The 15,667-nt window shown below is 45.3% G+C and overlaps 1 protein-coding gene across 2 annotated transcripts; it reads left to right on the top strand.

Moving 5' to 3' along the window:
• The first annotated feature begins 238 nt into the window (after positions 1 to 238).
• vps54 (VPS54 subunit of GARP complex) lies at positions 239 to 15,623 on the top strand. 2 transcript variants are annotated; one of them, XM_054778244.1, is made up of 24 exons: positions 239 to 400; positions 1,930 to 2,089; positions 4,624 to 4,865; positions 10,338 to 10,425; positions 10,612 to 10,646; positions 10,720 to 10,851; positions 10,933 to 11,318; positions 11,398 to 11,524; positions 11,628 to 11,657; positions 11,911 to 12,018; positions 12,094 to 12,149; positions 12,425 to 12,521; positions 12,590 to 12,873; positions 12,976 to 13,102; positions 13,181 to 13,362; positions 13,438 to 13,550; positions 13,623 to 13,686; positions 13,756 to 13,861; positions 14,073 to 14,160; positions 14,250 to 14,371; positions 14,446 to 14,526; positions 14,649 to 14,756; positions 14,836 to 14,930; positions 15,002 to 15,623. In XM_054778244.1, exons 2-24 carry the CDS (start codon positions 1,948 to 1,950, stop codon positions 15,105 to 15,107), a joined length of 2,919 nt encoding a protein of 972 aa, XP_054634219.1. In that variant the 5' UTR covers positions 239 to 400; positions 1,930 to 1,947; the 3' UTR covers positions 15,108 to 15,623. The 2 variants fall into 2 exon arrangements, with proteins under 2 accessions (XP_054634219.1, XP_054634220.1); XM_054778245.1 differs by lacking the exon at positions 11,628 to 11,657.
• The last annotated feature ends 44 nt before the right edge of the window (positions 15,624 to 15,667 follow it).

Genomic DNA, 15,667 nt, shown 5'->3' with positions numbered 1-15,667 from the left:
TGCATGTTACGCATGGACTCTTAAATTGTCACTAGGTATGAATGTGTCTGGGCCCCGCCTTTTGCCCGAAGTCAGCTGGGATAGGCTCCAGCTTACCCGTGACCCTAGGAGGATAAGCGGAATAGAATATGGATAGTTATGTCTGCCTGTTTTAGTGTGATATAATTCACAAACAGCCTGAAAGGAGATGTTTCAATAAAACGATGTAATTTTCTGTTTACCACCAGGTGGCAGCAAACGGTCCAGAGAAAAGACAACGCTACTCGTCCTGCAGTGCGCCATGGGCTGCTTACAGGTTGTACCTGCTGTCGCTGCGCGTCCTACTGCTGGCTCTGGGTTTTAGGGTTGATTGTGTAATGGTGAACAGGAAAGACGACGGCTGCCGTGCTTCAGACGACAGGTGCGAGAACGGCCGTAGTGTCTGTTGCTGCATTTGTCTTGACTGGCGAGTGTCGACTAACTTAGCGGCTAATCTGTTAGTTTCGCGCTACGTGTAACCGCTGCTGGACCGGCTGACATTAGCCGAGCGATAGCATTAGCATTAGCATTAGCAGTAGCAGTAGCAGTAGTTGCCTGCAGCTGTGGAAGCAGTGTCATATTAAGTAAATTGGTGGTGCTCGTCTTGTGTTTTCAGTTTATGTTGACGTGAGCTGTTAGCTCAGAATTCCTAATGCTTACACGTGTGAGAGCGCTTTAACTAATGCTAAAGGTAATGCTAATGCTAGCTGCTGAGCGTCTGTCATAGCTGTCTTCACTGACAAGTTATTTGATCAACACACCTCGTCAAAGTCAACATTGTATGTTTTCACAACATACGCCTCAGTGTCATCTTAGATTTTGTCGCACTTCGGTTGATTGAATCAAATTAAACGGCTAGTACACTCGGCCAGCATAAAACGTCTTTAAATATGAGCTTTGATTTAAACTGTCAACGTGTTAGAGAGCTGATACGTTACCTCACTTGAAGATGTACCTGAACTTTGCACTTCTGTGAAGGTATTTTAAATCATTAAACTGTAACTGGACTTACTGATTGAAAGACAGGAAAAGTGTGGAAAAAGTCCATCCATCCTTTTTCTATGCCGCTTATCATTAGGGGCACGGGAGTATGCTGGAGCCTATCCCAGCTGACTTTGGGCAGAGGCAGGGTACACCCTGGACTGGGCAGAGGCAGGGTACACCCTGGACTGGTCGCCAGCCAATCGCAGTGTAAAAATTCTTTACAAAGATTGTAATGTTCAGTCATTAACTGTCAACCATACCTTTTTGTTTGACAAAATACATTAAAATGAGGCCGTGGTACAAGTATAATAATTATAGGCAGATTTGTATTAATCCTGTATTAGTGATCTCAGTGATTGATTAGTGGAAGGACAAAGGAAGTACAGTGGTACCTCATTTTGTTATTGTTACAAAAGGTCCAACAAAAACAAACGTACGAAAACCAAAGGAATTTTTCCCATAAGAAATTATAAATCCAAGTAATCCGTTCCAGACATCCAAAATAGTAACAAAAAATGTATTTTATAGAGAATAATTAGTTTTACATACATAGAACAATGCAGAGTAATTATAGATGACAAATGACTGAGTGGTAGGGAGGGAGAGAGGGGTGGTGGTTATGTGCAATATTGCACGATTACAGACTGTAGGAACAAAGGCAAAATTTTCATCAAAAACCGAATCATATGAACATGGGGTGTTGGAAAGCCAAGGTTTGACTTGTAGTTCTAGTAGACGCCAAAGTACCTTTGAAGTTTAAACTCGCCTTTAATTCTCATCGCTTTGTTGCCAGCATTGTCAGATTCTTCTGTGATGTCACTCAAACACCCGTGAGCATGACGTGAGCACAATGCGTCATCTTTTTGTCCAGAATAGTCCGTCTGAGCAGGCACTTTGTGACACTAACGCGTTTGTATCTCTTTGCAGCTAGCTTGTCCACATGTCATGGCCGCCCGCCACGGCTCCTCCCCAGTGCCTCAGCCCGATGGCGGCCGAGACGGGCTCCTCCACAAGGAGCGGGGCCCCTCGCCTGCCCTCTGTAGGCTCGCCCGCTCACTGCCTGACGTCTGCCCTAAGGAGCCCACTGGTGAGAAAGACTGAGGCTGTGTCTCAAATGGAATACGTATAATGCGTTAGTGCACTTGAACAAGTACGGTATAATTTGTACACTGTGTACTAAATGTTCCTAAATGTAACATCAGGGTACTGACAGTGCACTGCATTTTTACGTATCTCTCATTGTGAACGCACTTTTGCACTCACAAAACCAAGTACTCTGGGTGTCACAAGATTAAAAGGTGGCTATAATCAGCTTGTGCTTGTGAACTATGGTATCGCTACTCTGAATGATAATACAAGTAATACGGACGTGACAGTGCGCAAGGCATTATTGGAACGGCACCTTAAGTGCTTTTACACGCACTATAAACCTTGCAATCCAACCTACCTCAGTGTTCCCAGAGCCAGTGAGTGAGTGACGCCGCCTTAATGACAAAGCATAAGCTGTAAGTAATTCTATATGCTGTAATTCTACATTTAATCAACGTTGCTTAAGACTTGTCAGACCAAAACACCTGGATTTCTGACTTGTCTGCAAGCAAGGCAAGTTTATTTATAGAGCACAGTTCATACACAAGGTAATTCAAAGTGCTTTACAGAAAAGGGTAAAATCACATAAAATATTCCACAAAAACATAAAATCTGTTTAAAATCATTACATAAAGTTCCATAAATCTTTCCATGAAACAGAGCCGTTCTATTTACGCTCGTGACATTTTGCTGAGCGCCTGGCGATCACTGGAAGTTCGTGACTACTGCTCCAACTTACTAGCAGAAATCAAAGTTGGGCGCATTGGTGGCGATGTTTTGGAAGATAAAGGGTTATGTGGGTGTCTTGCTTCATTAACAATGGTACTGTGGCAACCAACTCCACTTCATAACACACCTCATATGTAGAGAGGTCCCTGTTGACAATGTAGCAACATGGTCGCTGTATATAGCGAGTAGGGGTGCGTAGTAAAAGTGAAAGACATGAAGCGTTTCTTGCATTATGCGTTTATTCGGTAATTAAATACAAGCGGTCAACAAGGGTGAAATATCCACCTTCCAGGCAAGCGGGAGTGGCGCGCCACCTCCAATTGCGCAGGCAATGTCGGTCTGAAAACTGCATAAACCCCTCGACAATGTAATCCAACCCCTGACCAGCGAAAGAACCAAGAAGGCAGAGCTTGGACACACTCCTCCGTCGCCTATCAGCACCTCGCCTTTCTGGCAAAACACGCATGGGTGTCCTAAGTGTGGCCCAGAGGCCATCTGTGGAACGTGGCTCATTGCAGAAATAAGGCAATAAGGCATAATGTAACTAGAAAAAGCTACAATTTTGATACTAACAACTTATGAAAGCACAAAGACATGTATATGTATAACATTGTTTTATTACATGATTACAGTATATCATTTAGACCACTGGTTCCCAAACTTTTTACAATGGTGTACCCCTTTAGACATTAAGACCTGAAGCCATGCACCCCGTACTCCTACGCACTTAGAAAACAAACCTTTGTATCTTAATTAACTTGAAATAGTGAACATAATTTACTCATTCTGGGGTGAAAATGTGCATTTTGCATGGGCACATTTTAATAGTTTGACATGAACACTGATAAATAGATAAGTAATCATCCTGCATATCTTTTATGCCAGTCTGATGTTTGCATCCTGCCATTTGAATGGCTTGCATTTGAGCTTCACTTTTTTGTCCGCACACGGTGGCTAGAGTTTAAGTCTGCATATTCTTCTTTCATTTTTATAATTTCGAAAGTCTCTTGTGGACAAGTATTTCAAATTAGCACATGTGCTAAAACACTCAAACAATGCAAACGGTCTGTCCAATGTAATTCCGATGTCCACGTCAAATAAACAGATATTAATTTACTACCAAATGGCAAGGAAAGGCGAAAGTTTCAATCACGATAAAGCAGTATCCGAACAATACAGTACAAAAGTACAAAAATACTAACAACCAGAGATAAAGCCTCATTTTCAGGGGGAATCCCCACTCACAGTGACAGGTTTTCACTGCTGTGCCGTTCAGGGATTGGAACACCCATAAAAATGAATTTTCAAGATGAAACAACTCTTAATGCACAAAGTAATCAACAAACATACTTACTTGTTCATGATGAACACAGAGCAATGAAAAACTTCATGCTGTCTCTTTTCTGCTCCGTTCTCCTCGAGGCGTGAGCTGTTCAGGTGCACTCGTGTTAGGCGCTAATTGTTTTTCATTTTTATTCATGAACCCCCTATGACAATTGGTGTACCCCTGGGGGTACGCTTACCCCCCGTTGGGAACCTAGGATTTATATAAGGAACTTAAATATAACACCTGCAACTTACATCAACCAATATTTTGTCATTGTAGTTTTCTTCCAATTAAAGTTAGAATCTCGTCTCGTCTTGTCCTCGTGAACCCAAAATCGTGTATCGTCACTTGAGTGTATTGTGACACTTCTTGTCTTTAGTGGACGTCTTCAAAGAACATCCATAAAAAAAAAAAGATCATGACAAGGTCCTTTTGTCAAATGAGTTTCTTTTTACCACCTGTGTTGTTACCTGCAGGTGAGAGGCGGGGCCTGTGTGACGGCCCCTCAGTGGTGGCGGAACACGACCCGTGGACCGTGTACAGTTCAAAGGTAAACCTTCCGGCGGCGCTCAACGACCCGCGTCTCGCCAAGCGGGAGGTGGACTTCTTCACGAAGACATGGGGTCTGGACTTTGCCGAGACGGAGGTGATGCCCTCCTTCTACCTGGCCAACATCACACGGGAACACTTCACTTCCTACCTGCAGGACACGACACAGGTCAGACAGTTGAAGATGTCCTCTTTTACCACCCCCAGTGTTTGACCACTGATCCTCCATTTCTACGTGATGTGGAAGTGCCATACCGTGAGATTGGTGTGTTTTTGAGTTATCCCTCGTTTCATTTTTATGCCACTCCTGAATCTCATGAACAGTCTGGTACGAGAACTTTACCAGATTTGAATTCCTACCGTCTAGAGTCGTACAAAATGTTCTTACTTGGCATATTGTCCCCATAAATGTCACTTAATAACACAAATAAGGACAGATAAATTCAATATGAATACTATTGTGCCTGCTGTGAGAGAAATTAAAAAAAAAAAAAGCCTGTCCTTGGCGAACAAATCTGGTGCAGGGCCCTATGCAATTTTTTTAATTTTTCCTAAATTCTGTTTTTTTCTTTTTATACTTATTTTATCACCATAGATTGTCTGTTTACTTGTGTCAGTTAATAAAACGACTTAAATAAATGCAAACATCCTTACATTTATTGATGCAATACATCATTGGACAATATTGCCCAGTATTTTTCTAGCTATTCTCTATTTTTCATTGCTACAGAATACTCAACAAACGATTGTATTCGTGCTTGTAGTTAAAGATGTAGTTGCAGATGCAATTGCAATCGTTTTTTTTAATGTTAACTATTTTTTTTAAAGACACCCTTATTTTATTACAACTTACAGGATGTATGCGGCTTTTATTTTGAAGGCCGGAAGTATGGTGTGTGTTGAAAATGTATTTTTGATTGTTGCTAAATGAGATTGCTAGCTGGGTGCCTCTTGCAGCCGTGGCTGTCATGCATGGGCATCCCAGAATGCTCGGTTACATTACCTAACACACAGCCGCATTAGCATGCTCCGCTAAACTAAGCTAACCCAGCCAGTTTACACTGGCCATTGCTGTACATGAGTGTGAAGAATGTTTTCATGGACTTACGTTAGAATGGGGCTGGTTAGTGTGTGTGTGAGGACATTCTGCTAAGAATGAGCGGTCTGCTGGGGGAAATATTTCACGCACAAACGTTCCTTCTCCTCGCAATTACAGCATTTCATTCACAATATGTCAATATCCACCAGATTCCACATTGGACAGTATATTCTGTTTTTATTGGCCAATTCTGCGATTCCATTAACGTGGAAATTATAGGGCTCTACTCGTGCGTGTTGCTAGTGGCCAGTAGACTACAGTTAATTACCGTCTAGTATTGGCTTAAAGGAAAACTGCACTTTTTTTTTGGAATTTTGCCCATCATCCACAATCCTTATGTAAAACATGAGCACACATGTGGTGTGCTTTTCCTTTTCCGTGTGTTCTAAAGACAGAAAAACACAATGCATGTCATGGGACACACCTCTTTCGACTAGAAAGCCCTCTAAAAAAACGCCAATGTTTGACAGTTTTATATACATACTGTGATGATGCACTGACAGGTACATTCATCATTTTAAACATTACCGGAACTTCTTTCCTGAGTGCAGTCATTTCACATAGCCCATAGATAGGGACTAGTGCTACTTCTGCCAACAGCAGCAGCATGTCAAGCACGTGTCTGTTTGCAGCTACTAATCATGGCAGACTTTGTGAGAGCCGCGTACTAATTTTAGGCCAATGAGGATCCAGAACCTTATCTTTTTGAGCCTCAATATACGGAGGATGAGGGGCAAGTCATTACACCAGCATAACTTGGTGGGGCAAATGTGGAGCTTGTCAAGCCATGCTGACAGAAATGGAGTGTTTCCGCTGCACTGAGTGGCATACAGTGTTACCATCGATGGAAAGGCTTTGTGTGTATAACGAGGAGGACATTGGTCCAAGAGATTGCATCACAATGAACGAAGAATTGTTAGTGCTAACAAACCCTGCAGGGATAGAAACCTTTTTCCACGTACCCAAACTAAACCGGAAAAGACGCCCCAGACCAGCTGGACCAGACGGACAACTGTCCATCGAGTAAGTCACCACCATATTGATTGTGATACATGTAGCACGTAGCACATGATATCACAACACAGTCCATCTAGCTGTGTATAAACAAAACAGGGAATGTGGGCTAATACTTCACAAATATTTTGGTTGTCTCGTTGTAGTTGTTCATATGCTTGTTCTTGTTTCTTGGTCAGTACAGACTGGTGTCCTATCACATTGTTTAGGAGTGGGCTCGCTACATCTTGGTAGCAGCGTGAGGCGCTGCATCACTATGCCAGAAAAGTAGTTCTTCGTGTTAGCTGTTACAATTACAATGTCGCTGTAGCGTGGTTTATATACAGGTCAGTTATAGTATGTAAATAGATTTTCAGATTTTCAGGGCTTTATCATCGAAATAGGTGTGTCCCGTTATGTGCATTGTTGGCTCCCACATGCTGTTTTTTTTTTTGGGGGGGGGGTTCTCTTTTTAGAAAGCACAGAAAACAGAAAGACATGTGGTCATGTTTCACATAATGATTGTGGATGGGCAAAATTCCCCCAAAAAGTGCAGTTTTCCTCTAAACTGTATAGTTGTCCATCGTTTATCACTGTAATTGGTTCCAGCGATAAGTGATCAAGCTTGACAAGGCTTTCATAGTCTGGTGGGATTTCTGGTTTCCTCCGTCTTTCCACTGTAGACAGAGGTAATGGAAGTAATGGTGGACTCTTCATCGCAGTGCTCTTCTTCGTCGTGGCATCTCAGACATAATTCGCAGGCTCCTAATTTTGTTGAAGGCCCTGTCCACACAGGAACGTTCTTGGTATTTTTTTTTGGCAGGTTGAATAGTTGCATCCAAATCGGAACGGATCACTGAGTGCAATGGCTGAAATATAAAAGGCACACCTATGTGTGGCGCTGTGAACTGACACGCGACCGGAACCACGTGACACACCAAACCACAGAAGAAGAATTTTACAGTGGAAGTACATGTGAATCATTTTGGGGGAGTAAAAGACAAGAAAATACCAGGAGAATGTCAGACTATTCAGATGTGTTGTGCTCACTTCTGGTCACGTGACGGCGATGGGTCGCTGACGTCATCGTTTTTTAAAAAAGTAGCGTATTGTTAGTCCATACGGAAACAACGAGCCGGCGTTGTCAGATTTTCCCACTCTGGAAGCCGTTACTAAAAAAAAATACCGTTTCAGGGCACCCAGAACGCAGTTTCCGTGTGGATGAGAATCTGAAACTATAGCATACTTTGCCGTTTTTAACCTGAAAACGTTTCCGTGTGGATAGCCCCTCAGGGTGACGCCCGTCAGTCAACCGTTTTTCCAGGTCGTCCACGTGTGACTTGTAGTCATGATTTACGTCAGCAGTGGTTATTGGGTTGACTATGTCACATTCTTTTTCAGCCCTTCTGATTTTACGCCGGATTTTTCATATGATTTGTCACTAGACTGGCCAGGGCTACTTTTGTTCCCTTACGTCATCTTTTAAATGCTCTCTACAAGTGTCAAGTTCTCTTTTCCCTGTGCTTCATCAACAGCTTCAATTTCGAGGAGTCCAGTTTCCTAGTCTTCCTAGTGTCACTTTACTTTTTTAGCGAAGTGAATTCCACTCAAAGCTCATTCTCCTTCATTTTGTACGCCATACCATGAATTAAGTTACATTTCTTCGTGAAGGAACCTTTAGCAGCAGCTCGTTTCCTCCTAAGTATTATGAGTTCTGTTACTTGATCGCCCATTTCAATAGATTTCATTTTGGTCAGCAGTTTGGTTTGGAACATTTAAGAAATGGATTTTATTTCTGTCCAACAACTGCACCGTGGTTATCAACTGTTCCGTGGTTAGCAACTATCCCGAGTTCTTTTGGACTTGCCTGCACTTGAAAAGGCCGCCAAGATCATAGAGGACGCTTTATCAACTCGACTCCAGTAGCCTTTCTTGAGTTTTATTTCGCACTTCAACTATTTACAGGAGCACAGGTTAGGTTGATAACCTTTTGAATCAAAGAGGAACAGCACCAAATTACTACTCAAGACTAAACACAGTTGTAACTAAGCAACAATGATAGTTGTTACATACCAGTGGTGTCTCTGCTCTTCCCTTGTTCCAGTTATTTGAATAGTCTTAGTAGTGCTTTCTGTTGTCTACTAGATTTACCAATTGTTTGCTTTTTTTACAACCACCTGGTATCATATAATGCATGTCATAGTTATGTCACATGGGTATTAAACAAGTCATCATAATTGCCATCATTTGTATCAGGGGTTTTGAAAGACACGCACCTTTAGCATCGTACTTGTCATAGTCTTTGATGACTACACGTACAGTCATGTGATGCTTACTGTTAATTCTCAAATAACTCAGATTTGACTGAATAGTAGTCAACCATGAAACAAAAATTTACAAATTTTTGAAAAAACGCAAAAGAGTGAGAGAGCAATGTTCGAACCGCAATGGAGCGAGGGCCGATTATACATTTTATTATTTAATTTGTAGCGTTAAATATTAGAAAAGAATAAATCATACATAATTTTATTACTTATTTTGTAGTGTGGAATGTTAGAAAAACAGAACAATAGTCACCCATGTACTTCTTTATGCCTCTGGGTTATAGTTTTATCCAGGCAGCTAGGCATAGCAAGACCATTTCAACCTGGAATTACTCACCAACGACAGGGGCTGGCTGTTTTCTGTTATAGCTAATGACTTTCTTCCGTCCCGCGGGAGTTCCCGTGTTGTGCCGCTTCATATTCGCAATGAGGTGGTCGCTTTAAACTTCCCCAGTTCGGTGCCACCACGGGATACTTGTGCACAACATGTTTTGTACTCAGCTGCAATGTCCTTTACTACTCGTGCTCTTTGCTCCTTTGTTAGCACATTAGCAAACACTGTTGTTGTGATCACATGGGCTCTATCCGTTCGCTGCTGGATAGGCGTGCAAGGGAAGAGTCTGGAATAGACTGCTTGTATCTGAGTGACAATATCAAATGCAGGTTGATATAATGCGATATTAAAATTTTTTTTTTTTCCGCTGATATCCATATTGATATCCTACCCGATATCAATACGGGATCGGCACATCCCTGTTTTTCAGTGGTACACAGGCCAAGCTAGCAAAGGTCACTTATTTTTAATTATCTTAATTCAGTGTGTTAAAATATTCAAGTTCATCCTCCGGTTCCTCTGAGTCACAGAGCACCCCTTTTTTGTGTGAGACTTATTTTTAGCCACGGTCTTCTTTGGCGCTTGATGTTATTTATTTTGTCCTTCATAGATGTCATGTGACAAGCCTCCCCATCTACTGCTCTTTAATAAACGAACAAACTCTTTGTTTCCTTCTTGTTATAAGAATGTTGACAGTAGCGTAGTTTTGTGTTAGCGATTGCCTGTTAAATATTTGACAACAATGATGTGGTAAAAGGGAGAGGAAAAAAAAAGTGTGTACTTTCATCTTGGCTCATGTCTGGGTTTGTATTCGTGCACAACTTGAAGTTGACTTTGAAATGCCCTGCATTGTACGTTGTGTGTGTATTTTGAATGTGTTGTTGCTTTCAGAGGGAAAGAATTCACGAGCGCTGTAAGACCATCTGTCCTATCAAAGATGACGACATGGATGCTGTCTCCAGCATCAGCACAAGCCAAGGTACACACGTTCTTCTGTTCTATTAGGATTATATTCGTAGCTGTAGTACTTCAAAGTGACTCCATCAGGTGCCCCAGCCTGGCGGCAGTAGGTCATGTGGCCAAAGTGGCATTCTTGTCCACTCAGAGATTAGTCAGCATTCTCTAGAAGCTTCCTTGAGCAGTTTTATCCTCTTGTTTCATCTAGAAAAGTCCAGAGCAGAGTTGGAACAAGTCCCCAAGGTAATACTTGCTTTTATTTCCTTGGTCTTGTGTCAGCGAGAAGATGACGATGTTGACTGTGATGATTTTGCAGATCTTTATGAGGCCGGACTTTGCTTTGGAGGAGCCCAGCACCTTCAGCGCCGTGCTGCCATGGTCGCACTTCAACAGCGCCTCAGGGAAGGGCAGCCGTGACGTGGCCTCCTCCAAGCTGCTGCAAGAGAAGGTACACGCCCTTCAGATGTCTCAACGTCACGTGTCGCACATGGATGTGTCTCACCTTCACGTCGATGACCTTCACACCTAGCTGAGTCACTACCTGGATGTGGTGGAGGTCAGCATCGCGCGGCAGATCTCTCTCCGCTCCGAGGCCTTCTTCCATGCCATGTCCTCCCAGCATGAGCTGCAAGACCGCCTGAAGGAGACCCAGCAGGCTGTGGCTGTCCTGCGTCGTCGGACTGCCGCCATTGACCGCGTCATGTGCCAAGGGCCGCTGCAGGCCCTCCGTGCTGCTCTGACACGCAACAACTTGGTGAAGCTGCACAACAAGCTGAAGCTGATGGCCGCCGTGCATCAGACGCAGCCCACCGTGCAGCTGCTGCTCTCCACCTCCGAGTTTGTGGGCGCCCTCGAACTCATCGCCACCACCAAGGAAGTTCTACAGCAGGAACTGCAAGGCATCCATAGCTTCAGGTAGAATTCTGCTCTGTCCAGACTTGTTGTATCTGGACAAGCACACGTATCTGGACTACTCTTTTGCGTCTGTCCTCAGACATCTGGGCTCTCAGTTGTGTGAGTTGGAGAAGTTGATAGACAAGATGATGGTGGAGGACTTCAGCATGTACGCCCGCAGCGAGCTGAACCGCAGTCTGAGGGAGGAGCCTCAGGTCCTGGAGAAGGTCAGTCAGAATCACATGATGAATGAAACCTTTTGCTGGTCCAAAGAGCTCTTGTCCATTTGTCTTCACCCCCAGTGATGTGTTGTGGTTGTGTTCATCACAGGTCCACAAAGCTAACAGTGTCTCTCAGAAGGTGGGCCACCAGACAGATGATGACATGAAATCATCAGTTATCTTTGTGCTGTTTTACTGATGACATGTTTTTGTTTCACTTCAATCCAAAAACATAATCATTGTCCTTTATGCTCAATCAACAACTAGATGATTCTATCTTCTGGTCTTCTTCTGAGTTTCACCTGTCACTCATTCTGTCTGAGAGCCTGATGACATCATCACCTGACTGTGTGTGTGTGTGTGTGTGTGTGTGTGTGCGCGCACGCGCGCAGGAGCGTCTCCAGTCGCTGGTGTTCGGGCTCCTGCGTCAGAGGAAGTTGGACTTCCTGGACATTTACAGTGACGAGATGATCGCTGCGGCCAAAGCCATTGTGTCCCAGGTGTGACCTCAGACCCCACCTGGCTTAGCGTGTCGTCCTGGCAAACGATGAGCGAGCGTCATGTTTGTGTTACAGTGCGTGGCAGAGCGTCTCCTGAACATCGACGACATCGACACCGAAGTCGTCACCAAGTGAGTTCGCCTTGGTGACTCCGTCATGATGTCATCGGCATGCTGGTGCCGTCACATGTGACTTTGATGACCTGAGTGGTGTTTGGATGAAGTGCTAGCCCCATATGATACATTTGTAATGTTTACCTTAACAGTCGGGCCTGAATCAATAGCCCCCTCTGCTGGCTGCTGCCAGTAGTGAAATGTGTCCATGCTGTAAGATGTAGCGAGAATTCAGCATAGATCCATCATGTTGCACCTTCAGCTTCTGATGAGGTTCTGAACGTGTCCTTCAGGCTGACCGACCAGATGCGTCTGATGACCTTCCCTCAGTGGTTTGACCTCCTGAAGGACGTCTTTGACTCGTTCCTCATTTTCCTTCAGAGGATGAAGGTCAGTGTCCACTTCCTGTTCCTTGCACTTCAACGAGGATCAGAACCAGAACATGTTTGGTCTGTCAGGCCACTCTCAGCGTGATCACGGTGGTGGTTCTGGAAGTTGTGGAGTCAAACCAGAAGGCCTTCTTCATGGAGAAGTCCAGCTTTGAGGAATTGGGTGAAGAGTCTACCAGGGCGGTGTCGCTCACGCGTGGCGAGACCGAGCTGGCCTACCTGACCCACGAGGGTCTGTTCATTAGCGACGCCCTCATTGAGGCCCAGCAGCACCAGGACCATGCCCACCAGGAGACGCTGTCCCGTAGGCCGGATGCCGACTCAGCATCTGGCAGCAGAGAGCAGAACTTCATGTAGGTCAACGTCCTCTTCTTCTTGACCTCCTGTCTTTGTTGGTGCTGTTGTTGCCCTGCTGGAGGAGCTATGACCCAGCACACCCTTTACACCGCCTTCAGGTCAGGTGACATGATGCCCTCTGACCTGGAGCTCAACCAAGTGCTCAGCACCATCCAGGAGCTTCTGCATGCCGCCTCTGACATCAGCCACGACCGATGCGTCAAGGTCATCACCGCTCGGGCCAAGGTAGGTGGCAGCATTTGACCTCAGTCACTGGTCAATGGCATGGCAAGAACTTTTCATCAAAGTGTTGCCACCTCACAGGACGGCTGCCTGGAGCGTCTCAGTTTAGCAGACTTTGTGGGCCTCTCTGTGGCCGTGGAGGACTTTGCCAAAGACACGGAAGAACTGTGTGGCAGACGCAGCGTGTCCCTGCGGGGGGCGCTGCAGAGTCAGGCCAACCGCTTTGTCCACCGCTTCCATGAAGAACGCAAGACTAAACTAAGGTAGCTGAATGTGAGGGGGATGATGACAGTGATGAGAATGATGGTGACAATGGTGGTGGTTTGGTGTGCCTGCAGTCTCCTGCTGGATAATGAGCGTTGGAAGCAGGCGGAGGTTCCTGCAGAGTTCCAGGAGCTGGTGGACTCCATGGCGGACGGCAGGATAACACTGTTAGCACGCAAGGCAGCAGGTGGCATCAACGTTCCGCCAGCACTCACCTTAGAGAGTTAGCATAGCATCATGTCTTTATCTTGTCCAGCAGGCCCAGATGATAGGAAGCCCAGCGAGTTCCTGCTGGTCGACGGGCAGAAATACGCCGTGGTCGGGTAGGTGTGGTCACGTGATCATCCTGTGAGAGAGAACATGCCGCAGCGACGTCTTGTCTTTGTCTTCAGGACCGTCCTGCTGCTCATACGGATGTTTCTGGAATACTGTCAGTGCACCAACGACATCCCGTCCATTTCCCCCGACATTTTGACGCGTCTGTCTGACCTTCTGAAGGTCAGAACACACAGTCATTGATTTCCCGTATGCTTTTTTTGGTGGGACAGGGAGTGCAAATCCATGCAGTGCTGGAATAGAAAGGTTCCTGGCAGTCCAACTCCATGTCCACTCATGTGGGGCAGTCAGGGCTATAAAGATAATGTGACCAAAACGTAAGACACGGAGTATTGGCTGCCCAATAATAAGAGACAGTCTGTGTTTTTTGCAGCACTTCAACTCTCGCAGTTGTCAGCTGGTTCTCGGAGCTGGAGCACTGCAGGTGGTTGGCCTCAAGACCATCACAACCAAAAACCTTGGTAAGAACACACACACACACACACACACGGTCACATGATCACTGCCTCTATGTCTGATGTGTGTGTGTGTGTGTGTGTGTGCGAGATAGCATTAGCCTCCCGCTGCCTGCAGCTGGTGGTTTTCTACATTCCCGTCATCAGACGTCACTTTGAGAGCAAACTGCAGTCCAAACACTTCAGCGTCCTGCGGCACTTTGACCACATCACCAAGGTAACGTGCACATGCAGCGTACTTCACCCCATCTCCTCCTACCAGCCGGCCTTTCAGTTTGTGTGTGTGCGCAGGACTACAGTGATCACATTGCGGAAATCTGGGCCAAGCTGGTGGCCATCATGGACAGCGTCTTTGAGAAGGTTCTGTCAAAGGTAGTGTCACGCAGCCATCATGTTGTCTTGTCACGTGATGGTCCTGATTCAGACAGGAAACATAAGCAGGAGTGCCGTGCGGTCACTTGTTGTTGTTGTTGTTGTTGTTGCTGCTGCTGCAGTATGAGGTGAAGGCGCCCATGCCGTCGTCATGCTTCAGGAATGTTTGCAAGCAAATGGCCAAGATGCACAAGGCTATCAATGACCTTCTACCTGAAGAGCAGACACAGGTCCACACCTCACCACTTCTTGTTGGACCACCCGTTGCCAATCTACCGACATCCTGTGTCTGTGTGTGTGTGTCTGTAGATGTTGTTTGTGAGAATCAACAGCAGTTTCAAGATGCACCTGAAGAGGCAGCTGGCTCGACTGTGCGTCATCAACGACGGAGGACCACAGCACGGGTAACAAGACTCACATTTCCTCTCCCTTATTTCAAAATAAAAGCATTGAGACACATGACGTGGGTCTGCAGGCTAGTGGTGGTGGATGTGGCCTTTTACGTGGAGAATGTGCAGGTTCTGAAGAACCTGGACCGTTTGGACCTCAACATGGCCGAGATCTGGGAGCAGAAGAGGTGATGGCGGACGGCTCCGGGATGTCCAGAAGTGCTTTGAAGACGGGCTGGCTTTGAGCCACCGGAACAAGATGGCAGCAAAGATGTGGGCTCCGAAAAAATTGTGGGAACATGCTTGGACCGGGCTGCTTTTGAAGGGTTTTTCCTCCATGAAGGTTGTTCCAGACTTCAAGCCTCACTGATGGTGGTCACATGATGTGAGCAAAGGTGAGGCTTTAGTATGTCACCATGATGACACAGGAAGCATGTCCTAGTTATTTAAATGTTTTTAATCCTCTGTGATTCCACTGATAAGTCGGAACCATCCAGAAACTTCAGAACTGTTCTAATCCACCAAACTGTGACCTTTGCCTAAAGTGGACCACGGCGCCGAAGGTGACGTCTCAGGAAAACCTTGTTTTTTTTTTGTTGTTTCCTCCAAACCTCAAAACTTTTTAGTCAGCTGACGTCACTGTGCCTCTCCCACTGGTGTGTGTGCGTGAAGCCTTCAAAGCTGACGTGAATAAAAGAATGAAGGAGCCATTGTTTTAATCTGCTTCTTAATTTAATCATAGTAAGCTCATA

The sequence above is a fragment of the Dunckerocampus dactyliophorus genome, chromosome 6, assembly GCF_027744805.1.
Source record: "Dunckerocampus dactyliophorus isolate RoL2022-P2 chromosome 6, RoL_Ddac_1.1, whole genome shotgun sequence".
In the NCBI taxonomy this organism is placed as follows: Eukaryota; Metazoa; Chordata; class Actinopteri; order Syngnathiformes; family Syngnathidae; genus Dunckerocampus; species Dunckerocampus dactyliophorus.
Note: the sequence above shows the minus strand (reverse complement) of the source record. Positions and strands in the feature narration are given on the sequence as shown.